A 26600-nucleotide genomic window follows, 5' to 3' on the forward strand; every position below is an offset into this window, starting at 1 on the left:
TTAATATTGTGTCATGTTTACATGACTTGTAGGGTAAAACTTTGTAATGATAGTTTAAGTTATTCTAACATTTTAACTTTTTGATATTTGTAAACAAACTGATTAAACTTTCAGTTGTCATCAGGGATCTATAGACCAGTGAGCCTAATGACGGTGCTGGGCAAGTTGTTGGAGGAGATCCTGAGGGACAGGATGTACATATATTTGGAAAGGCAAGGACTGATTACGGATAGTCAACATGGCTGTGTGCATGGGAAATCATGCCTCACAAACTTTTTTGAGTTTTTGAAGTAACAAAGAGGATTGATGAGGGCAGAGCAGTAGATGTGATTGATATGGATTTCAGTAAGATGTTTGACAAGGTTCCCCATGGGAGACTGGTTAGCAAGGTTAGATCTCATGGAAAACAGGGAGAACTAGCCATTTGGATACAGAACTGGCTCAAAGGTAGAAGACAGAGGGTAGTGGTGGAGGGTTGTATCTCAGATTGGAGGCCTGTGACCAGTGGAGTACCACAAGGATTGGTGCAGAATCCACTACTTTTCGTCTTTATACAATGATTTGGATGAGAGTTTAGGAGGTATAATTAATAAGTTTGCAGATGACACCAAAATTGGAAGTGTAGTGGACAGCAAAGAAGGTTACCTCGGATTACAACAGGATCTTGATCAGGGGAGCCAATGGACTGAGGAGTGGCAGATGGAGTTTAATTTAGATAAATGCAAGGTGCTGCATTTTGAGAAAGCAAATCTGAGTGGGATTTACATACTTAGTCGTAAGGTCTTGGGGAGTGTTGCTTAATAAAGAGACCTTGGAGTGCAGGTTCATAGTTCCTTGAAAGTAAAGTCGCAGGTAGATAGGATAGTGAAGAAGGCTTTTGGTATGTTTTCCTATATTGGTCAGAGTATTGAGTGCAGGAGTTGGGAGGTCATATTGCAGCTGTATGGGACATTGGTTAGGTCGCTTTTGGAATACTGCATGCAATTCTGGTCTCCTTTCTATCAGAAGTGTGCTGTGAAACTTGAAAGGGTTCAGAAAAGATTTACAAGGATATTGACAGAGTTGGAGGATTTGAGCCACAGGAAGAGGTTGAATAGGCTGCAGCTGTTTTCCCTGGAGTATCGGAGGCTGAGGGCTGACCTTATAGAGATTTATAAAATCATGAGGGGCAAGGACAGGGTAAATAGAAAACGTCTTCTCCCTGAGGTGGGGGAGTCCAGGACTAGAGGGAAAATGTTTAGGGTGAGAGGGAAAAGATCTAAAAGAAACCTAAGGGGCAACTTTTTCATGCAGAGAGTGGTACACATATGAAGCGAGCTGGCAGCGAAAGTGGTGGATTATAGTACAATTGCAACATTTAAAAGGCATCAGGATGGGTATCTGAATCGGAAGGGTTTGGAGGGATATGGGCCGGGTGCTGGCAGGTGGGAGTAAATTGGGTTGGAATATCTGGTCGGCATGGACGAGTTGGACTGAAGGGTCTGTTTCCGTGCTATACATCTCTCTGACTCTATGTATGCCCTATGCCCACTCCATTAACCGTGACACTTCCAAAATACAAGTTGCCAAAATAAAATCTGTTTAAAATATTGAAGCCTAACTCTAATATACTCTGCTTTTAATTTAACATTCAGATTCAGATTTTCTCACATTATTCCAAGGGCAGTTATGTAATTTTTTTACAGTGAAGAAGGGTTGCTAACATGATTTAAGGTATTAGATTACAGAGATCAGATAGTGAAGACATAATTTGGGAAAATTATTTTCGACTCTAAACAGGTTAAACATCATCTGGAATTACCCATCAAGCATGTAACAGTAACAGTAGACTGATTTATTCCAAATAAAATGATTTACACTTAAATAAAAGTCAATAGTTTGGCGATATAAAAAAGTTGTATAATTTACAGTGTTTAAAGATCATCTCAGATATGATATCAAAACAAACTTTCTTCAGCGTACTTTCCTCTAAATGATTACATTTGTTCATTTTAATAACTGTCATTCCATGTATGAATTTGTGTTTTCTAATTTCATACAATCATTGTCTAAGTATTCAAGGATAATGGTTCCTCCATTGATCAGTGGGCTGTCATTATTTGTTAGCCATAATTCCAAAGTTTGGCCCACAGGCAATGCATTTCCTGATTCACTGTGACACAGCCTCAATTTCTGGGGAATGAAAGAAAAAGAGAATGAGAAAAAAGTTGCAGTGGCAAAAACTATTTATCTATTAAAACATTTTCCTATGCTGCATTACCTGTCACATAATGGAAGCTATAAAACTTTAATTTTCTTTTTACTTTATTGCTTTGCTTGACGATTTCAAAAACCATTTGAGTAGAAACGGTTTTCTTGATTGCTGTTATAAATTTATCTTTAATTAATTTCCGTATGTCCTCCAGTCCTATTCTCTTGATATAATTTGAGTACTGTTTATCATTGTATGTATTCTTATTTTATGTTTTTGAATGGATATTCTCTTACAAACTTTTTACTAAACTCCAGCACTCATCTCATTAATCTTTCACTTATGTTAACTCTTTCGACTTGGCATTAGTTTTGTTCCTCGATTTAGCATCTTTTCAACTGGAAGCCTTTTTTTTGTAAAGCCAGAGGATAACGTCTTCAGACTTTTATTTTCCTGTTTTGTAATACTGTGTTATAACTGCATGAAAAGTAGTGTATCGACTAGTTTCAAATTCTCTCCTTAATTATGTGCTATTCAATCCCTCCATTGCACAGCCATATCTTAGCTTACATTTATCAGTTTTCAGTTTCATTTGCCATTTATCCACCTAATGTCTCAGCTAATGTTTATATATTTGAAAATCGCTGCAGGATCCTTTTTGTCCACTATTCATCCCATCTTTTGTGTTTTAAAATGTGACTAAAATTACATTGTTTTAGCAAATCATTTAAAACAAAAAAATACTTACTTTTGTACCACCCAGCATGAGAAAATAGGATTTCCAGCCAAGTTCTAAGCCACTGCCAATACTCCTTTTACTTTGTTGTCAGAAGACAACAGAGATTTATTTTTATTTTTTAAAAGAAAACTACACTTCTCAGCAGTATCTCATAGATGGGAGTTCAGACATTAACAATCTAAACAGGACTATTTCAGTGCCCTCCTTAAACCCAGGTTCATTCAAAATTCTGGTGCCTGCGTGCTAATTTGCACAACTTTACATTCATCAATTATCCCTATGGTCTGACTTACACTATTCCTGGTGTAGCAATGCCTCAAATTAAAAATTCCCATCTTTCTGTTCAAAGCTCTCCTTGGCTACACCTCTGTTTATCTCTACTTTCCTCCAATTACAGTCTATTGACTCCATGACTTCCCAAGCTCTGAAATTCCCTATCCCTCTCTCCTCCTTTCAATCCTTACTTCCTTGACCAATCTTTAGTCATTTGACCTAATATTTCATTAACCAACAAAATTAAATGATAATTAACGCTCCTATGAAATACCTTGCGACACTTTACTATTTAAAAAGATGCTATATAATTGCTATCAAGCTCAATGTGACAAAAGACTCATTCACGTTTTTCATATTGCAATATTGCAAATCTATGCTCAAACCACTGCATCACTTTCAATTATTAGTTTTCTATTTGCAAGTTGTTAAACCTTTGAATTATCAATTTTAAACAGATGAAACATCTCATGCTGGCTAAATAATGGACATTAGCTAAGAGTGAAGGAAACAATGATACCAAGTAGGCAAAGGATAAATGCAAAATTGTATGATTTTATCAACAATTACCTTAGCTGCCAAAATATTGTTGTCATTCCTAAGGTTCAACAGTGAGGCTGCATTATCCACCATTTTTCCAATACTCCATTTGGAACAAAAGAACATTGATCTGCTTTTCTCTTTGCTTCCTTTTGGCAAAAAAACTTGAAAATATAGTCGCTCACTCTGCAAACAACAAATTAAATTCAATGATTTTTGGCCATTAGTACGTTTGAGAAAAACAGCCTTAACTTCTGTAACTTTGCATCATTATCCAATTTAGATTTAAAACTGGGAACACAAAGATCATTTTTCACTTAATTGCAACTGATTTATAAAGTTAAAACCCCATGACAGTTCCAACTCTGAGAATCAAACTGCCTGTCTCCTTCACTTCTAAAAATTTGAAAACATAGAAAATAGGAAAGTGAATAGGCCTGTTCCACCATTCAATATGACCATGGCTGATCATCCAACTCAGTACCCTGCTCCCTCTTTCTCATAATGTCCTTTGATCCTGTTAGCCCTAAGAACTATACCTAACTTCTTGAAAATATTCAATGTTTTAGCCTCAACCACTTTCTGCCGTAAGAATTTCACAGGCTCACAACTCTCTGGCAGAAGAAATGGCTTAGCCCAAATCCTTAGATTGTGACCCCTGGTTCTGGACATTCAGTCATCAGGAACATCCTTCCTGACTAGTCTTGTTAGAATTTTACAGATTTCTATGAGCAATTGCATACTCATACCAGATGTAGACAGATTTTTGATAGAAGTCAATAATACTGTGTACAAAATAGGTAGGTAGGTATTTGTTTAGGTGATTAGCCTGTGGTCATTGATGGATTTTTAATTTTTTTACATTGCAAAGAATACCAGAGCAGCTAGAGGGCACAGCAGTAATTGTGATGTTTAGTTGTGTCATGATCTCTTAAATTAATACATGGGATATGGGTGTTGTTGACAAGGCCACGTCTTTTGTAACCACCCATCTATGAGTAGGTTTAAGGATAAGACACACCAAGAAAACAGATTTAACCATCTTCTAATCTTAAAAAGGTACGATTAAGCAATTAAAATCACAACACAGGGAAATAAGTTTGAAAATTATGCATTTTTCTGTTCCAATCATTTTAAGATTATAAAACTTTATTCTTCTGGCCATACACATATTGCTGTCTTCACAAATGGCGCAATTCACCATATGGATTTGGGAAAATGTGTAATTTGGGCAAATCCTTGGCCTTCTTGCTAATTCTGGCAATCCATTAAGAAAGTGATGATATTCTGTATGTAAGCCAAGTTGCTGACTATTTAAATATTATGAAAATCTTATCTGTCCTGTTGCCTTTCCAATCCACAAACAATATGACCAGTGTACAGAATGGTTAAAGACCTGCTAGAGATAACCTCTGCTTATTTTTACACCTTATCTTAACCTACTTGAAGGCAAGATGACACTAAAAATCAGCTCCAAGACATCATTTGAAAATTCAGAACCCCATCATATTGTGTACTATCCCCATTAAAAGAACTTCAATGAAAATTTCACCTTAAATAACATTAACCTGTGGTATGGAATTGTCTCCAACAGCATGTAACTTCATCTTCATAAGTGCTACTTTTGCAGCTGTTGCATCATTCTTTGCTCCTTTTCTACCTTTCTTCAGCGGAACAGGGACTGCATCTCGGGCTTTTGATTTAAAAAAAAATTGAAACAACATAAATGCAATACTGATATTGGTTAAGCTAATTATTTTTCCTGTCCTTTCCAATCAATATGATATGTATATTTGTATCAACGATCCCTGAAATAGATACATCATAAAGAGACTTGCATTTTTTTTTTGCATTGCTTTCCCTAACCATAAAATGGCCCAAAGTACTTTTGAGCTGAAAATGTGTTGCTGGTGAAAGCACAGCAGGCCAGGCAGCATCTCAGGAATAGGGAATTCGAAGTTTCGAGCATAAGCCCTTCATCAGGAATGAGAGAGAGTAGCCAAGCAGGCTAAGATAAAAGGTAGGGAGGAGGGACTTGGGGGAGGGGCGATGGAGGTGGGATAGGTGGAAGGAGGTCAAGGTGAGGGTGATAGGCCGGAGTGGGGTGGGGGCGGAGAGGTCAGTAAGGAGATTGCAGGTTAGGAGGGCGGTGCTGAGTTGAGGGAACCGACTGAGACAAGGTGGGGGGAGGGGAAATGAGGAAACTGGAGAAATCTGAATTCATACCTTGTGGTTGGAGGGTTCCCAGGCGGAAGATGAGGCGCTCCTCCTCCAGCCGTCGTGTTGTTATGTTCTGCCGGTGGAGGAGTCCAAGGACCTGCATGTCCTCGGTGGAGTGGGAGGGAGAGTTAAAGTGTTGAGCCACGGGGTGGTTGGGTTGGTTGGTCCCGGCGGCCCAGAGGTGTTCTCTGAAGCGTTCCGCAAGTAAGCGGCCTGTCTCCCCAATATAGAGGAGGCCACATCGGGTGCAGCGGATGCAATAGATGATGTGTGTGGAGGTACAGGTGAACTTGTGGCGGATATGGAAGGATCCCTTGGGACCTTGGAGGGAAGTGAGTGTGGAGGTGTGGGCGCAAGTCTTACATTTCCTGCGGTTGCAGGGGAAGGTGCTGGGGGTGGAGGTTGGGTTGGTGGGGGGTGTGGATCTGACGAGGGAGTCACGAAGGGTGTGGTCCTTGCGGAACGCTGATAGGGGAGGGGAGGGAAATACATCCTTGGTGGTGGGGTCCGTTTGGAGGTGGCGGAAATGACGGCGGATGATACGTTGTATGCGGAGGTTGGTGGGGTGGTAGGTGAGAACCAGTGGGGTTCTGTCTTGGTGGCGGTTGGAGGAGCGGGGCTCAAGGGCGGAGGAGCGGGAAGTGGAGGAGATGCGGTGGAGGGCATCGTCGATCACGTCTGGGGGGAATCTGCGGTCCTTGAAGAAGGAGGCCATCTGGGCTGTGCGGTGTTGGAACTGGTCCTCCTGGGAGCAGATGCGGCAGAGACGAAGGAATTGGGAATATGGGATGGAGTTTTTGCAGGGGGCAGGGTGGGAGGAGGTGTAGTCCAGGTAGCTGTGGGAGTCAGTTGGTTTATAGTAGATGTCTGTGTTGAGTCGGTCGCCCGAGATAGAGATGGAACGGTCTAGGAAGGGGAGGGAGGAGTCTGAGACAGTCCAGGTGAATTTCAGGTCGGGATGGAAGGTGTTAGTAAAGTTGATAAACTATTCAACCTCCTCGTGGGAGCACGAGGCAGCGCCGATACAGTCATCGATGTAGCGGAGGAAAAGGTGGGGGGTGGTGCCAGTGTAGTTGCGGAAGATGGACTGTTCCACATATCCTACGAAGAGGCAGGCATAGCTGGGGCCCATGCGGGTGCCCATGGCAACTCCTTTAGTTTGGAGGAAGTGGGAGGATTGAAAAGAGAAGTTATTCAGGGTGAGGACCAGTTCAGTCAGTCGAAGGAGGGTGTCAGTGGAAAGGAGACAGGCCGCTTACTTGCGGAACGCTTCAGAGAACACCTCTGGGCCGCCCGGACCAACCAACCCAACCACCCCGTGGCTCAACACTTTAACTCTCCCTCCCACTCCACCGAGGACATGCAGGTCCTTGGACTCCTCCACTGGCAGAACATAACACGACGGCTGGAGGAGGAGCGCCTCATCTTCCGCCTGGGAACCCTCCAACCACAAGGTATGAATTCAGATTTCTCCAGTTTCCTCATTTCCCCTCCCCCCACCTTGTCTCAGTCGGTTCCCTCAACTCAGCACCGCCCTCCTAACCTGCAATCTCCTTACTGACCTCTCCGCCCCCACACCACTCCGGCCTATCACCCTCACCTTGACCTCCTTCCACCTATCCCACCTCCATCGCCCCTCCCCCAAGTCCCTCCTCCCTACCTTTTATCTTAGCCTGCTTGGCTACTCTCTCTCATTCCTGATGAAGGGCTTATGCTCGAAACGTCGAATTCCCTATTCCTGAGATGCTGCCTGGCCTGCTGTGCTTTAACCAGCAACACATTTTCAGCTGTGATCTCCAGCATCTGCAGACCTCATTTTTTACCCAAAGTACTTTTGAGCCAATTAAGTGCTTTTGAAATGTAGTCACTGTTGCATTGCAGGGAAAACAGCAGCCAGTTTACACAAAGTAAATTTCTACTAACAGCAGTTATATAACCAAGATAATCTTGTGACTTTGATTGAGGGGCAAATATTGGCCAGAACACAAGGGAATAACTCTCTGTCCTTCCTTAAAATAATGCTGTGATATCTTTGACATCCAGCCTTGGTTTAACATCTTATCCAAAACTTGGCACCTCTGATCGTGGATTGTTGTGTTTAAGTCTTGGAATGGGACTTGAACTTCCAAACTGGCTCAGTACCAAAAATGCACCCTACTGATCCACAGCAGAAGCTATCGAATACTGTGCAATAATAAAGGCGAAGAAGAGAAGCAAATAGACTATACAATGTTGATGTTTTGTGCTGCTGAGCAGTACATGAAAGATTAGCTTCAGCTATTCAGCAAATAGAGATCTCAGCAAGGAGAGATAATGTATTCCTCCAAAATAATTGGAAAGTGTTAATCTGCACTACAGACATAAACCCACTAATATCAGATTATGGTTCCTTAAAAAAGGAGTGTCTGGCCTTATCCTTTGATTAAGTATCAGCACACAAGTAAAACAATATCCACAAAATTCTAATACTATTCTACTGTAAAGAACATACAATTATATTGTAATTTTAATTTTTACTAAGCTGATTTGGGTTTTATATGCATGTGATTAGACTTTAAAGATTAATTTACGAATAACCAGGTCATAGATAATAGAAAAGCTATGTTGTTTCTGAAAGGTAATTCAATACTTGCCAACAGACTCTTTAACTACTTGCCGAGAAACAGCCAAGTGTGATATAGGCAACTCTTGTTTTTCACAATTGTGGTCTGACTGGTGTCGATGACTGAAACAGAAACATCAACATTATAAAGTATAAATCATAACCAAAACTGTAATAGAAGTTCAGCTTATATAAATACTCACCTCAGACAAAAATGTTTCTCGCAATGTGAGCAAATTACTGGCAAGAGGTCTTTTGCCTTACAGCTTTTATATGTACATTTGTAAGAAGAGGTTCCTTTAGATTTCACTGGTTTTCTTAAACAAACCTGAAATTGGAATTTCAGAATATTTAACTCAATTTTTTAGCATTTTAAATTTTACTTTATATTGGATCTCCCTTTCTATTGCTCACAGCAGATAGGTGCATCTACAATATATCAGGTATAGCATTCTGACAACCGATTAAATTAATTATTTAAATTTCTGTTTCAATAAATTTGGTGCAATAGTAATTCAACAATTCTATTCATTAGTTAATGAAAGTTGTAACTGGGTTTTTAAAAATGTATTAAGTGTAATATAATGCAACACAATACAATATTTTGTTGTAAAACAAAAACTGCACAATGCACTAAGCTTGATCAGTTATCAACCTAGATAATCAATAATTAATAGTGCTAGGCAGAGGCAGTGAAGTCACCTACATTAGGGACATCAGCCTTTAGTGGCACAGACAGGATTTGCAGGAACTGGAGGAAGTGTCAAGGACCTTCCAGTAGGTTGCTTGTGCTCATTATATTTTCAAGCCAGTATGGGGAGTGGCTTAGAGAACTTGTGGTGATCCTTCACATCTGCTGCCCTTGTCCTTGTAGATGAAAATGGTCATGAGTTTTGAAAGTGCTGTTTAAGAAGCTTTACTTGTATACTAAGAGATGCTTTGAGTTTGCACCACCATGGAACCAAGGAATTGAGGTTTGCCAGAAAGACAAGCCATTATGAGATTTCACTCAGAGTTGGATTCCTGGTAACTATAGTGAGGATAAGAGGTAGGATATTCCATATTTGCTAACACTGGAGTATTAACTTCCCAAAATACCTAGACATCATCAAACTTGGGGCTTTATGACTGTAGAATTTCATGCAATAGTAATTCTGGAGATAGACAGAGACAATATCATAGAAATGAAAAATAATATATTTGGTTTATTATTATCACATGTACCAAGATATAGTGAAAAGTATTGTTTTGCGTGCTATCCAGGCAAATTGTACTTTACATAAGTCCATCAGGGAATAGAACAGAATGCAGAATAAGGTGTTCCTGCTAAACAAAAGATGCAGAGAAATATCAACTTCAATACATGAGAAGTTCAATCAAAATTTTGATAACAGTAGGGAAAAAAAGCTGTTCTTGAACTGTTGATACTTGGTTCAAACAATTTGTAACCTTTGCCCAATGCAAGAGGGTGGACATTCATATTTTCCTTTTATTTAATTCATTTGTAGGACAGTATGTAATTGGCTAAGCAGCATTTATTGCCCATCCTTAATTGCCCAGATGGTAGTTAAGAGTCAACCACATTGCTGTGGGTCTGGAGTTACATGTAGGCCAGACCCGGTAAGGATGGCAGTTTCTTTCCCGAGAGGACATTAGTGAATCACATGGGTTTTTCCTGCTAATCGACAATGGATTTATGGTCATCATGAGATTCTTAATTACAGATATTTATTAAATTCAAATTCCAACATCTGCCGTGGTGGGATTCAAACCCAGGCCCCCAGAACGTTATCCGTAGCTCTGGAATAACAGTCCAGCAATAATTCCACTAAGCCATCGCCTCCCAAACCAATGTGGCTTGGAGAGGTGATGGTGATCCCCTGACATTGCTGTTATTTCTTTCCTGGACAGTTGTAGAGGTCATTGGGAAAGTAGGTGTTTTTGAAGTGATACAGTAAGGGCAGAGCATTTTGTACATGACTGTAGTTGACACTATGACTTTTTCAATTCAAATTTTGATGTTTACAAGAGCAATACTTCTGTTTCTACAACCATTAAATATACTGATTTGTCAAATAGGATTTCATGGGATATACAACACAGGAACAGATATTATCAATTCTGGTGATAGAAATTTTAATTTTTCCTTTCAAAAGATTTCCACTTTATGTTCCTCATATTATCAGCAAGTAAGAGTAGATAACAGACTCAGATTCCTGACAAATATTTGTTGTAATATCCATTAGGAAATGTACAAATGGAATTTCCTTGTTAAATCAGTGGAAAAAGTGTGTTAGATTTTCTGGAACATTTCAAGGAAAGACTAGGAACACAAGTCTCATCATTTTGTGTGATCGATTTAAACACGGAAAGTGACCCACCTATAAGCCAATATTAACTCAAAAAAGGAATAATGTACTACTTGCACAGGTATTTTTGTCCGAAAACTCACCTCAGAGCAGCCATGAGCATCTTTACCTCTATGTTCAAGGCTAAATGAAAAGAAAAGACATTCAGCTTGCAGTCATTTTTAAAATAATACAATGGTAAGAGGACACCTATCCAATCTTATATTTGTAAAGCTTATATTCCTATTTATAAATGTAGCTGTTTATTTTGATGATGAATACTATACCAGTAAATTCCTGAACATCCATCACAAACAAAAGGCAGAAAATCTGAAAGAGGGAACAATTCTTGTTAGTTTAACACAACTCAGCCATCTTGACAGCATATTTGTTATTCACTTAAAATTACTTCAGAGCTTACAGGAATGGTTATTGTCAATTATTCTGATGACAGGAGAAAAGTTAGCTCTCTAAGTTCAAAGTGGACCAACAAATATTATCATAAAATGAGGTTAATTATCATTTGAATACATATACGCGTATGATTTGGCTTCAAATTTCTAGTAAATAAGTCAAGTTAACATACTTTATATTTGTCTATGAGACTAGAAATTTATTATTGTTCGGGATCATGTACAAGTGTAGTTGAAATTTGACATTTCAGTCTACAATTTCACACTACAATTGTGCTGATATTTAGACAGTAATTTCTCCTCACTACCTTTTGAATACTTTCCCCTTTTTTTTACTGCTCATTTTAAGATCAAATGCAATCTAGCTGGTGAAATACCAGGTTAATGGAGAAGCTGGGAGAGGGAGAGAGTGCTTCCCTTGACTTGGTAACTGTAAGTAAATCAAAGCGCATAAAAAGGAACATATGGCATCCCTGAGGGCTCCCACGAGAAGGGTGAACAATTCATCAACTTCAATAACACCTTCTACACTGACTACAAGTTGACTGGACCATCTTAGATAGCTCCCACCCGTTTCTGGACTTTTCCATCTCCATTTCCAGCAACCGACTTAACATGGAAATCAGCACCAAATCCACTGACTCCCACAGCTACCTGGACTACAATTCCTCCTACCCTACTTCCTTATTCCCAATTCCTCCTCCACCACCGCATCTGCTCTCAGGAGGACCAATTCCACCACAGAACATCCCAGATGGCTTCCTTCTTCAAAGACTGCAATTTCCAATCCCACGTGGTCGACAATGCCATCCAGTGCATCACCTCCACTTCCCGCACGACTGCCCTTGAACCATATCCCTCCAATCGCAACAAGGACAGAACCTCCCTGGTCCTCACCATCCACCGCACCAACCTCTGGATACATTGCATCATACTCTGCAATTTCTGCCACCTACAAACAGACCTCACCATCTCGGACATATTCCCCTCCCCACCCTTATCTGCATTCCGCAGAAACTATTCCCTCCGTGACTCCCTTGTTGGTCAACGCGCCCCACAATCAACCTTCACTCCCAGTACCTTCCCCTGCCATGGCAAGAAGTGCACACACACCTCCCCTCTCACCTCTGTCTAAGGCCCCAAAGGATGCTTCCACAGCCAACAGATTTACTGTACCACGGCCCATGTCATCTGCTGTGCCCGTTGCTCTCGATGTTGTCTCCTCTACATCGGGGAGACAGGACGCCAACTTGCAGAACATTTCAGAGAACATCTCTGGGACACATGCACTAAACAACCCCACTACCCTGTGGCCGAACACCTTAAATCCCCTTCCAAATCTGCCAAGGACATGCTAGTCCTGGGCCACCTGCACCACCAAACTCTAGCCACTTAAAGCCTGTAGGAAGAATGCCTCATCTTCTGCCTTGGGATCCTCCAATCGCATGGAATCAATGTGAATTTCACCAGTTTCCTCATTTCCCCTGCTCCTACCTTTTCGCAGATCTAACTTTCCAACTTGGAACCATCCTCTTGAACTGTCTTATCTGTCCATCTTCCTGCCCACTTATCCGCTCCACCCTCCTCTCCATCACTTTCACCCCCACCTTCATCTACTTATCGCAGTCCTAGCTACCTTCTCCCCAGCCCCACCTCACTCTCATTTATCTCTCAGCCCCTTGGGCCAACCCCTCTTCCCTGATGAAGAGCTTACGCTCGAAACATTGACTCTCCTGCTCCTCAGATGCTGCCTGACTGGATGTACTTTTCCAGCACCACACTAATATACAAAGAGTAAGTTTTCTTCAGTAGATACTTAAAAAGAGCTGACAAAGTGAGAAGGTAGGAGACAGAGGATGGTTGGAGAAGGTTGTTTTGTGGACTGGAGGCCAGTGCGCCAGTGACCAGTGTTTTGCACAAGGATTGATGCTGGGTCCATTGCTTTTCGTCATTCATATAAATGATTTGGATGTGAATATAACAGGAATGGTTAGTAAGTTTGCAGATGACACCAAAATTGGTGATGTAGTGAACAGTGAAGAAGGTTATCTCAGGATACAAAAGGGCTTTGATCAGATGGGTCAATGGGCTAAGGAGTGTCAGATGGGTATAATTTAGATAAATGTGAGGTGTGCATTTTGGTAAGGTAGAAGCCAGGACCTATAGTCCAAAGATGTGCAGATTATGTGAATTGGCCATTCTAAATTGCCTATAGTGTTCGGTGCATTAGTCAGGGGTGAATGTAGGAAATGGGTCTGGGTGGGTTCCTCTTCAAAGGGTCGGTGTGGACTTGTTGGGCCAAAGAGCCTGTTTCCACTCTCTAGGGAATCTAATCTAAATGGTAGGGTCCTGGGGAGTGTGGCCGAACAAATGGACTGCTGCGGGAGGGTGCACAGCTCTTTGAAAGTGGAGTTGCAAGTAGACAGGGTGATGAAGAAGGCATTAGGTATGCTTGTCTCCATTGGTCAGTGCATTGAGTATAGAAGTTGGAATATCATGTTGTGGCTGTACACAAACATTGGTGAGTCCACTTTTAGAATACTGCATTCAATTCTGGTCTCCCTGTTGTAGGAAAGATGTTGTTAAACTTGAAAGAGTTCAGAAAAGATTTACAAGAATGTTGCTGGGTTTGGAGGGTTTGAGCTATAAGGAGAGGTTGAATAGGCTGGGGCTATTTTGGATGAAGAATCGGAGGCTGAGGGGTGACCTTATAGAGGTTTATAAAATCATGAGGGGCACAGATACGGTGAATAGCCAAGATCTTTTTTCTAGGTTAGGGGAGTCCAGAATTAGAGGGCATAGGTTTAAGGTGAGAGGGGAGACATTTAAAAAGGACTTAAGGGGCAACATTTTTGTGCAGTGTGTGGTGTGTGTAAGGAATGAGCTGCCAAACAAAGTGGTGGAGGTGCATACAATTACGACATTTAAAAGGTATGTGGATGGGTACCTGAATTGGAAGGGTTTAAGACAGACATGGGTCAAATGCTGGCAAATGGGACGAGACCAGTTTAGGATGTCTGGTTGGCATTGACAAGTTGGACCAAGGGTCAGTTTTTGTGCTATATAACTCTATGAGTGTATACTGGAAGTCTGTAACAAAGAATGCTGGTGAAATGCAGCAGGTCTGGCAGCACCTGCGGAGAGAAATAGAGTTAACATCCCAAGTCCAGTGTCTGAGTGGGCTCAAATCTGGCAAACTGGATATTATGCGGGTAAATATGAAGTTGTCCCCTTTGGCGAAATAAAATAAAATGTACACAATCTAATGGAATGTGTATTCCCAACACAACCAGCAACTTAAGACAATCATTAAGAGCTATTTGCACATGTGCAGTTCAATGCATGTTTGCACATTACCGCATGATGTTGATAAAGATCTGGGTTGTGCTAGTCTGCCTCTGTGCATGCAGAGGAGACTTTGGCATAGGTGAGTGTGAAATTCTGAGTCAGTTGCTGCAGCACTGGATCAAGGATTTTATACCTTCCAAACTTGTTTGTACATTTTGAAGTTCCACAGAGACCTTAAAACAGCACAAAAAAGTCTCTGAACTCCACATGTATACTACACATTAAATTGTGCCAGGCAGGGTCACATCATTCCAACTTTAAGCTTTAGAAGCCAGTGACTCATTCTTATTCCAATGTTAACTGAAGGGCCCTGACAGGGCTTGTTTGAGCGATGGTGTTTCCCACTCCATTACCATCTACCAGTTGATTCTTTGGACTTGTTTCCACCTTGTGATTATATAGGCATTGCCATCTTTATGAAAGACAATAAGACCTAGGAGAATTAGAGTATCCAACCCACTAAGTCTACTCTCATTCAATGAGATCATGGCTGATCTGAATCTTCCAATTCCATTTTCTTGCCTTTTCCTCGTAACCATTATTCTCAGGGAAAGGCAAGGTTATTTAGGGAATATTTGCAGCAAGTGCTGGATAGGTTTGTCCCACTCAGGCAAGGAAGGGACAGTAGGGTGAAGGAACCTTGGATGACAAAAGATGTGAAACATCTAGGAAAGAGGAAGAAGAAAGCTTACTTAAAGTTGAGGAAGCTGCTGAAAAATGTGTTGCTGGAAAAGTGCAGGAGGTGAGGCAGCATCGAAGGAGCAGGAGAATCGATGTTTCAGGCATAAGCCCTTCTTCCTGATTCTCCTGCGCCTTCGATGCTGCCTAACCTGCTGCGCTTTTCCAGCAACACATTTTTCAGCTCTGATCTCCAGCATCTGCAGTCCTCACTTTCTCCTTAAAGTTGAGGAAGCAAGGATCAGACAGGGCTTTAAAGGGTTACAAGGTAGCCAGGAAGGAATTGAAAAATGGACTTAGGAGAGCTAGAAGGGGGCATGAAAAAGCCTTGGCGGGTAGTATTAAGGAAAACCCCAAGGCATTCTACACTTATGTGAGGAACAAGAGGATGGCCAGAGTGAGGGTTGGGCTGAGCAAGGATAGTGGAGGGAATTTGCGCCTAAAGTCAGAGGAGGTAGTGGAGGTTCCTAATGAATACTTTGCTTCAGTATTCACGAGTGAGAGGGATCTTGTAGATTGTGAGGCGAGCATGAAGCAGGCTGATATACTCAAAACGGATTGATGTTGAGAAGGAGAATGTGCTAGAAATTTTGAAAGACATAAGGATAGCTGTGTCCGCTGTGCCAGACAGGATATACCCAAGGTTACTATGGGAAGCGATTGCTGCACCTTTGGCGATGATGTTTGCATCCTCACTGTCCACTGAAGTAGTACCAAATGATTGGAGGGTGGCAAATGTTATTCCCTTGTTCAAAGAAGGGAATAGGGATAACCCTGGGAATTACACACCAGTCAGTCTCACATCGTGGTGGGCAAATTATTGGAGAGGATTCTAAGAGATAAGATTTATCATTATTTGGAAAAGCATAGGTTGGTTAGAGATGGTCAACATGGCTTTCTGAGGAGCAGGTCATGCCCCACAACCTTATTGAATTATTTAAGGATGTGAAAAAGCATATTGAAGGTTGAGCAGTGGATGTGGTGTATATGGATTTTAGCAAGGTGTTTGATAAGGTTCCCCATGGTAGGCTCATTCAGAAAGTAAGGAGGCATGGGATACAGGGAAATTTGACTGTGTGGATACAGACTTAGCTAGCCCATAGAACACAGAGGGTGGTAGTAGATGGAAAGTTTTCAGCCTGGAGCTCGGTGACCAGTGGTGTTCCACAGGAATCTGTTCTGGGACCTCTGCTCTTTGTGATTTTTATAAATGACTTGGATGAGGAAGTGGAAGGGTGGGTTAGTAAATTTGCTGATGACACGAAGGTTGGTAGAGTTGTGGATAGTATGCAGGGCTGTTGTAGGTTGCAATGGGACAGTGACAGGATGCAGAGCTGGGCTGAGAAGTGGTAGATGGAGTTGAACTTGGAAAAGTGTGAAGCGATTGACTTAAGGTCAAATTTAAATGCAGATTACAGGGTTAAAGGCAGGATTCTTGACTGTGTGGAGGAACAGAGGGATCCTGGGGTTCATGTCCATACATCCCTCAAAGTTGCCACCCAAGTTGATAGGGTTGTTAAGAAAGTGTGTGGCGTATTGGCTTTCAATAGCAGGGGGATTGAGTTTAAGGGCCACGAGGTTATGCTGCAGCTCTATAAAGTCCTGGTTAGGCCACACTTGGAATACTGTTTTCAGTTCTGGTCACCTCGTTGTAGGAAGGATGTGGAAGCTTTCGAGAGGCTGCAGAGGAGATTTACCAGGATGCTGCTTGGACTAGAGGGCATGTCTTATGAAGAAAGGTTGACAGAGCTAGAGCTTTTCTCATTGGAGCGAAGAAGGATGAGAGGTGACTTGATAGAGGTGTACAAGATGATGAGAGGCACAGATAGAGTGAATAGACAGAGACTTTTTTTTCCCCAGGGTGGAAATGGCTATCATTATGGGGCATAATTTTAAGGTGATTGGAGGAAGGTTTATATGAGATTTCAGAGGTACGTTCTTTATACAGAGAATGGTGGGTGCAGAGAATGGACTGCCAGCAGTGGTAGTAGAGTTAGATACATTAAGGACATTTAAGTCACTCTTGGATAGGCACATGGACGATAGTAAAATGAAGGGAACGTAGGTTAGCTTGATCGGAGAATAGAATAAAAGGTCAGCACAACATTGAGGACTGAAGGGCCTGTACTGTGCTGTACTGTTCTATTTTCTATTACTGGTTTAAAGTCTGCCTATCTCAGCCTTGCATATACATAATCACCCAGCCTTGATAGATTTCTGTGCGAAACAATTCCGTAGATTCACAATCATCAAAAGAAATTCCTCCTCAACTCTTAAATCTATAACACCTTATACTGTGATTATGCCCAATGGTCCTCGACTTTCCCATAAGAGGAATCAAACTTTCCACATCTTATCAACTATAGTTCAATAAGGTTGCTTCTCATTCTTCTAAATTTCAAGGAGTACAGGCTGAACTGCCTCAATTGTCAGTATATCTTCCTTCAGGTATGAGGTCTAAACGGTTCACAGTATTGCAACTGTGTTCCATCTAGTGCTTTGTACAGTTTGAGCAAAACCTTCCTACTTTTAACTCCATTCTCTTTGAAATGAAGGCCAACATTCCATTTGCTTTTCTCCTATTATGGACTGAGCTGGAACATTGGATTTTTGTGATTCATGAACAAGAACTCTCAAAACTCTCTGTTGCAAGTATTTGCAGTCTTTCTCGATTTAAATATATTCATCTCCAGTATTCTTCCTGCCAAAGAGTAAAACCTCACATTTCCCAATGTTTCCCAATGCAATAGGAAGGAGATTATGTTTCAATTCTACAGCTCACTGATGAGATCATATCTAAAATACTGCATATTGCATTGTTTTCAAGGGAGGGTGTACATTTACTGGAAGGAGTTCAAAAGAGTTTCACCAGAATAAAGCATAGAAAAGGTAGATTGTCTTATGAGGAAAAGTTGGATAAGCCAGACTTGTATTGAATTAATTTGGTGGCACAGTGGTTAGCACTGCTGTCTCACAGCACCAGAGACCTGGGTTCAATTCCCACCTCAGGCGACTGACTGTGTGGAGTTTGCAATTCTCCCCATGTCTGCGTGGGTACCCTCTGGGTGCTCCGGTTTCCTCCCACAGTCCAAAAATGTGCAGGTTAGGTGAATTGGCCATGCCCGTAGTATTAGGTGAAGGGGTAAATGTAGGGGAATGGGTCTGGGTGGATTGCACTTCGGCGGGTCGGTGTGGACTTGTTGGGCTGAAAGGCCTGTTTCCACACTAAGTAATCTAATCTAATCATGGCTGGTCTTGACGGGGCGGATGTGGAAAGGATCTTTCCTTGTTCAGGAAAATCTAGAACTAGGCTCACAGTTTAAAAATAATAGTCACCCATTTAAGACAGTGACAAAGAGAACATTTTTCTTAGACATTTGGGAGCCTATGGAACTCAGCCGTCATCTTATTCAATAACAAAGCAGCCTTGAGGTGCCAAATAACCTACTCCTTCCCCTTATTTATTAGCATGTTTATAAAATGTTGAAAGTTCATACAAAATTAAAAAAATGTTTATAATAATCTAGCAATATTAAGAAATAAAGATGCTGGTCATACTTTGTAATAGACTAAAGGAATTGGACCAACATGTGTCATTCACAAATTTTACGAGCTTTTATTTCTGGTGTTTGCAATCGCATGAGAATTAAGTTCTGGTGCTTTATCAGATCATAGTTCGAGTACCATGTTTAGTTAGCAGAGACAGTGCAGCAAAATGGACTTTCAGTTAAATAATGCATCTAAGAGTTGATTTTAGAGAGATTTACAAGATTGTAAACAACATGGAATGTACAAAACTGTAAAATTACTTTTAACTGTGACTGTTTGAACCAACCTTCAAATAAAACATAAAAACCAAAACACCAGTGCTACATGCTAGTGAGGGTAGGAATAGGAGAATAGAGCAGATGAATATGTGGATGAGAAATTGGTGCAGGGGAGAAGGGTTTACATTTTTGGATCATTGGAATCTCTTCTGGAGTAGAAGTGACCTGTACAAGAAGGATGGATTGGAAGTGGACTAATATACTGGCAGGAAGATTTGCTAGAGCTGCTTGGGAGGATTTAAACTAGTAAGGTGGAGGGATGGAATCCAGGGAAATAGTGAGGAAAGAGATCAAGCTGAGACTGGTACGGTTGGGAAAAGGAGCAAGTCAAACAGTCAAGGTAGGCAGGATCAAAGCAGAGAACAAGGTAGGATTGAAAAAAATTAAACTGCATTTATTTCAAAGCAAGAGATCTAATAGGGTAGGCAGATGAACTCGGCATGTTTAGGAACACTGGACTGGGATATCATAGCAATTACGGAGACATGGCTCAGGGATGGACAGGACTGGCAATTTAATGTTTCAGGATACAAATGCTATAGGAAGGATAAAAAGGAGGGGGGGGGGGGGCAAGGGAAGAGGAGTAGAATTTTTGATACAGGATAGCATTACAACTGTACTTAAGGAGGATATTCCTGGGAATACATCCAAAGGAGTTATCTGGGCGTAACTGAGAAATAGGAAAGGAATGACCACCTCATTGGGATTGTATTATCGACCCCCCCAATAGTCAGCAGGAAATTGAGAAAAAGATTTGTAAGAAGATCTCGGTTCTCTGTAAGAATAATAAGGTGGTTATGGTAGAGGATTTTAACTTTCCAAACATCGACTGGGACTGCCATAGTGTTAAGGGTTTAGATGGAGAGCAATTTATTAAGTAGGTACTAGAAAATGTCCTGATTCAGTATGTGGATGTACCTACTAGAGAAGCTGTAAAACTTGATGTACTCTTGGGAAATAAGGCAGGGCAGGTGACTGAGGTGTCAGTGGAGGTGCACTTTGGGGCCAGGGACCAGAATTCTATTAGTTTTAAAAGATGATGGAAAAAGATAGACCGGATCTAAAAGTTGAAGTTCTAAATTGGAGGAAGACCAATTTTGATGGTATTAGGCAAGAACTTTCAAAAATTGATTGGAGGCAGATATTCACAGGTAAAGAGGCAGCTAGAAAATGAGCAGCCTTCAAAAATGAGAGTCCAGAGACTGTATATTGCTGGTGAAGTGAAAGGCAAGGCTGGTAGGTGTAGGGAATGCTGGGAATACTTGACAAATCGAGGTTCTGGATAAGAAAAAGAAAAATGTATATGTCAAAAAGAACTACAGCACAGAAACAGACCCTTCAGTTCAACTCGTCCATACCCACCAGATATCCTAACCTAATATAGTCCCATTTGCCAGCATTTGGCCCATATCCCTCTAAATTCTTCCTATTCATAGAACATAGAACATAGAAAAATACAGCGCAGTACAGGCCCTTTGGCACTCAATGTTGCGCCGATCCAAGCCCACCTAACCTACACTAGCCCACTATCCTCCATATATCTATCCAATGCCCATTTAAATGCCCATAAAGAGGGAGAGTCCACCACTGCTACTGGCAGGGCATTCCATGAACTCACGACTCGCTGAGTAAAGAATCTACCCCTAACATCTGTCCTATACCTACCACCCCTTAATTTAAAGCTATGCCCCCTCGTAATAGCTGACTCCATATGTGGAAAAAGGTTCTCATGGTCAACCCTATCTAAACCCCTAATCATCTTGTACACCTCTATCAAGTCACCCCTAAACCTTCTTTTCTCCAATGAAAACAGCCCCAAGTGCCTCAGCCTTTCCTCATACGATCTTCCTACCATACCAAGCAACATCCTGGTAAACCTCCTCTGCACCCGTTCCAGTGCCTCCACATCCTTCCTATAATATGGCGACCAAAACTGCACACAATACTCCAGATGCGGCCGCACCAGAGTCTTATACAACTGCAACATGACCTCAGGACTCCGGTTCTCAATTCCTCTACCAATAAAAGCCAGTACGCCATATGCCTTCTTCACAGCACTATTTACCTGAGTGGCAACTTTCAGAGATCTGTGTACATGGACACCAAGATCCTCTGCTCATCCACACTACCAAGTATCCAACCATTAGCCCAGTACTCCATCTTCTTGTTACTCTTACCAAAGTGAATCACTTCACACTTAGCTACATTGAACTCCATTTGCCACCTTTCTGCCTAGCTCTGCAGCTTATCTATATCCCGCTGTAACCTGCCACATCCTTCCTCACTGTCAACAACTCCACCGACTTTCGTATCATCCGCAAACTTGCTCACCCAACCTTCTAGCCCCTCCTCCAGGTCATTTATAAAAATGACAAACAGCAATGGTCCCAAAACAGATCCTTGTGGAACACCGCTGGTAACTGCACTCCAAGATGAACCTTTACCATCAACTACTACCCACTGTCTTCTTCCAGCCAGCCAATTCCTAATCCGAACCTCCAACGCACCCTCAATGCCATACCTCCGTATTTTTTGCAGTAGCCTACCATGGGGAACCTTATCAAACGCCTTACTAAAATCCATATACACCACATCTACCGCTTTACCCTTGTCCACCTCCTTAGTCACCTTCTCAAAGAATTCAATCAGGTTTGTGAGGCACGACCTGCCCTTCACAAAACCATGCTGACTATCCTTGATCACATTATTCCTATCCAAATGTTCATAAATCCTATCCCTTACAATTCTCTCTAAGACTTTACCCACAACAGAAGTGAGACTCACCGGCCTTATGCTGCCTCATATATGCAACCTGATGCCTTTTAAATGTTGCAATTCTACCAGCCTCCACCTCTTCCTCTGGCAGCTCATTCCATACAGGCACCATCCTCTGTGTGAAATGGTCACCCCTTAGGTCTCTTTTATATCTTTCCCTTCTCACTCGAAACCTATGCCCTCTAGTTCTAGGCTTCTCCACCCCAGGGAAAAGATTTTATCTATTTACCCTATCCATGCCCCTCATGATTGTATAAACTTCTATAAGGTCACCACTCGGTCTCTGCTCTCCAAGGAAAACAGCAGCTGCTGATTCAGCCTCTCTCTCTGGCTCATATCCTCCAACCCTGGCAACATCCTTCTAAATCTTTTCTGAACCCTTTCAAGTTTCACAATGTCCTTCCAATAGGAGGGAGATCAGAACTGCAAGCCATATTCCAAAAGTGGCCTAACTAATGTCCTATACAGCCTCATCATGACTTCTCAACTACTATACTTAATGCTCTGACCAATAAAGGAAAGCATACCAAACCCTTCTTCACTATCCTATCTATCTGTGACTCTACTTTCAAGGAATATGAACCTGCACTCTAAAGTCTCTTTATTCAGCAACACTACTGAGGACTTTACCATTAAGTGTATATGTCCTGCTCTGATTTGCTTTTCCAAAATGCAGTACCTCACATTTATCTAAATCAAACTCTATTTGCCACTCCTCAGCCTCAGGTACAGACAGCGAAATTCAGTCAATCCTTAGAAGATTATAAAGGCAGTAGGAGTATACTTAAGAGGGAAATCAAGAGGGCAAAAAGGGGACATGAGATAGATTTGGCAAATAGGGTTAAGGAGAATCCAAAAGGATTTTCTAAATATATTAAGGCCAAAGTGGTAGCTAGGGAAAGAATAGGGCCCCTCAAAGATCAGCAAGTCAGCCTATGTGAGGAACCATGGGAAAAGGGAGAGTTACTCAACGAGTATTTTGCATCAGTGCTTACTGTGGAGAAAGACACGGAAGATATAGAATGTGGGTAAATAGATGGTGACATCTTGAAAAATGTCATTATTACAAAGGTTGTGGTGCTGGATGTCTTACAATGCATAAAAGTGGATAAATCCCCAGGACCTGATCTGGTATACCCTCGAACTCTGTGGGAAGCTAGGGCAGTGATTGTTGAGCCCCTTGCTGAGATACTTGGATCAATGATAGTCATAGGTGAGGTGCTGGAAGACTGGAGTTTGGCTGACGTGGTGCCACTATTTAAGAAAGGTGGTAAGGAAAAGCCAGGGAACTATAGACCAGTGAGCCTGGCGTCAACGGCGGGCAAGTTGTTGAAGAAAACCCTGAGGGACAGTATTTATGTGCATTTGGAAAGGCAAGGACTAGTCAACATGGCTTTGTGCATGGGAAATCATGTATCATTAACTTGATTGAGTTTTTTGAAAAAGTAATGAAGAAGTTTGATGAGTGCAGAGTGGTAGACATGATCTACATGAACTTCAGTAAGTTGTTGAAGGCAGAAGACTGAGGATGGTGGTGGAAGGTTGCCTCTCAGACTGAAAGCCTGTGACCAGTGGTGTGCCACAACGATTGGTGCTGGGTCCACTGCTTTTTGTCATTTATATAAATGATTGGGATGTGAACATAGGAGGTATAGTTAGTAGGTTTGCAGATGATACTAAAATTGTAGGTATAGTGGACAGTGAAGAAGGTTACCTAAGACTACAGTGGGATCTTGATCAGATGAGCTGAGGAGAGACAGATGGAGTTTAATTTAGATAAATGTGAGGTGCTGCATTTTGGAAAGACAAGTAGGACCAGGACTTATAAACTTAATTGTAAGGTCCTGGGGAGTGTTGCTGAACAAATTCCATCTTGGAATACATGTTTATAAATTCTTGAAAGTGGAGTCGCAGGTAGATAAGATAGTGAAGGCAGCATTTGGTATGCTTTCCTTGATTGGTCAGAGCATTGAGTATAGGTGTTGGGAGGTCATGTTGTGGCTGTACAGGGCATTGTTTAGGCCACTTTTGGCATACTGCGTGCTTCTCAGATGGCGACGTAACAGACTACAGATGGGAGGTGGAAGACCTGAAAAAATGGTGCATTGAGAACAACTTAGCTCTCAATGCCGTCAAAACCATGGAACTCATTATTGACTTTCAGCGGGATGTTAGTCATGCCCCCCTACACTTTAACAGCACAGAGGTGGAATGAGTGGACAGTGTCAAGCGTCTGGGAGTGGTCATCCACATGAAGCTTTCATGGACTCTTCATGTGGATGCACTGGTTACAAAGGCCCAACAACAACTGACGAAGTCTCTTCTTCCTCAGGCAGCTGAGGAAATTAGGCATGACGGCGAATACCCTTGCCAACCTTTATAGATGCGCCATCGAGAGCATTTTGTCTGGATGTATCACTACCTGGTACAGCAACTGTACCATTCAAGATTGGAGACAGTTACAGAGAGTGGTGAACTTGGGCTGGACAATCACAAAGGCCAACTTCCCATCTATTGAATACATCTACCAGGCCCACTGTCAAGGAAAGGCCACCAGCTTTCTCAAAGATCCATCCCACCCAGGCAATGTTTTTCTACAACCTCTACCATCGGGGAGAAAGTACAGAACCCTGAATACATGCACCAATTGGTTTCGAAACAGCTTTTACCCTACTGATGTTAGAATATTGAATGGACTCTCAAACTCTTAACATTCGTCTGTACCTGTGTTTTTGTTTTTGCCCCTGTTTACGTAGTATTTACTTATCTATGCTACTTAACTATGTGATCTGCCCATATTGCTCATAAGACAAAGCTTTTCACTGTGGCACGATACATGTGACAATAAGTTTAATTCAATTCAATTCTGATCTCTCTTCTTTCAGAAGGATGTAGTGAAACTTGAAAGGGTTCAGAAAAAATTTACAAGGATGTTGCCAGGTTTGGAGGATCTGAGCTCTTGGGAGAGGGTGAATCAGTTGGGGATGTTTTCCATGGAGCGCCGCTGGCTGAGGGGTGACTTTACAGAGGTCTATAAAATCATGGGGGGCATATATAGGATAAATAGACAAGGTCTTTTCCCTGAGGGGGGAGTTGACAACTGGAGGGCACAGGTTTAGAGTGATAGGGGAAAGATATAAAAGAGACCTAAAGGGGCAACTTTTTCACACAGAGGGTGACGCATGTATAGAGTGAGCTGCCAGAGAAAGTGGTGGAGGCTGGTACAATAACATTTAAACAGCATCTGGTTGGGTATATAAATAAGAAACGTTTAAGAGGAATATGGGGCAAGTGCTGGCAAATGGGACTGAATTAATTTAAGAAATCTGTTTGGCATGGACGGGTTAGACCAAAGGGCCTGTTTACATGCTCTATGAACTGAGGATGCTGGAAATCAGAAACAAAAACAGAAATTGCTTGAAAAACTCAGCAGGTCTGGCAGCATCAGTAAAGTTCTAAAGAAGTATCACTGGTCTTAAAATGTTAACTCTGGATTTCTCTTCAAAGATGCTGCCAGACCTGAGCTTTTCCAAGAATTTGTGTTCAAAAAGATTTACCAGGATTTTGCCAGAGTTGGAAGATTTGAGCTATAGAGAGAGGTTGATTAGTTGGGGCTGTTTTCCTTGGAGCATCCGAGGCTGAGTGGTGACCTTATAGAGGTTTATAAAATCATGAGGGGCAATGAAAGGGTAAATAGACAAGGTATTTCCCCGAGGTGGGGGAGTTGACAACTAGAGGGCACAGGTTTAGGGTGATGGAAAAAGATATAAAAGAGGGACCTAAGGGTCAACTTCTTCACGCAGAGGGTAATGTGTGCATTGAATGAGCTGCCAGAGAAAGTGGTGGAGGCTAGTTAAATTATAACATTTAAAACGCATCTGGATGGGTATAGGAATAGGAAGGATTTAGAGGGATATGGGCCAAGTGCTGACAAATGGAACTAGATTAGGTTAGGATATCTGGAGAGCATGGACGAGTTGGACCAAAGATTATGTACATCTCTGAGAGTCTATAAATAAAACATTAGAGGTATAGGAAATAAAAAGAGTTCGTTGGAGCAACATAGGAGGAAAAAAAGGACATAGCGTTTCGAGTCCAGTGACTCTTCCTCAGAAAATAAACTAGTTACTCTGTAATTCTGAAGGGTCACTGGATTCGAGACGATAGATTTGCAGAATTTCTAGAGCAATTTCGGTTTTTGTTTACGATCTTCAGCATCCACATGATCTTTGTTTTAATACAGCTAAAAAGCCCTGGAATTATCTCAGGAGGAAAAACCTACGAGAGAGGAGGCACTCCTGAAGGATGAGTTTTAATCGCGCCCCCTCATCTTAAACATTCTTCCCATCGAGGCAAAAGAATCGAGCAACATTCATTAGCTTTTCGAAGGAAAGACTTCCACGAAAAGAATTAAAGAGCCTCCCATCACAAACAGGGTCCGGTAGACATGTACTACTTGGCGAAAATCACCATAATTTACACCTACCTAACTGACGGCAATGTTGTACCTCACATTGTTGACCAATCTCCAACTCCGCCATTTTGACACCATGCTAATTCCCCGCCCCTTCATTGATTGACAACAGCATTACCGGAAGTGATGTTCAATGCGTCCAACGTCCTCGGTGGATTGGCAGTTGCACTAC

General features: G+C 41.7%; 1 protein-coding gene across 1 annotated transcript; it reads right to left on the reverse strand.

The window, feature by feature from the left end:
- zfand1 (zinc finger, AN1-type domain 1) lies at window positions 1–26528 on the reverse strand. The gene is made up of 8 exons (XM_060824389.1): window positions 26441–26528; window positions 11201–11243; window positions 11018–11057; window positions 8769–8893; window positions 8597–8688; window positions 5312–5436; window positions 3774–3929; window positions 1–2172 (listed from the first exon to the last, which is right to left on the reverse strand). The coding sequence occupies exons 1-8, from the start codon at window positions 26493–26495 to the stop codon at window positions 2002–2004; spliced, it is 807 nt and encodes a 268-aa protein (XP_060680372.1). The 5' UTR covers window positions 26496–26528; the 3' UTR covers window positions 1–2001.
- Window positions 26529–26600: the final 72 nt, after the last annotated feature.

Source organism: Hemiscyllium ocellatum, chromosome 4, assembly GCF_020745735.1.
Source record: "Hemiscyllium ocellatum isolate sHemOce1 chromosome 4, sHemOce1.pat.X.cur, whole genome shotgun sequence".
NCBI classification, from domain to species: domain Eukaryota; kingdom Metazoa; phylum Chordata; class Chondrichthyes; order Orectolobiformes; family Hemiscylliidae; genus Hemiscyllium; species Hemiscyllium ocellatum.

Bases quoted from the DNA above. Each gene is read 5' to 3' on its own strand.
- zfand1 (XM_060824389.1), bottom strand. From the start codon at position 26,495: ATGGCGGAGTTGGAGATTGGTCAACAATGTGAGGTACAACATTGCCGT. The intron at 11,244-26,440 runs GTAGGTGTAAAT...TCCCTCTTTCAG, and splicing joins ACAACATTGCCGTCAGTTAG to ATTTTCTGCCTTTTGTTTGT. The intron at 2,173-3,773 runs GTAATTGTTGAT...TTCATTCCCCAG, and splicing joins ACAATATTTTGGCAGCTAAG to AAATTGAGGCTGTGTCACAG.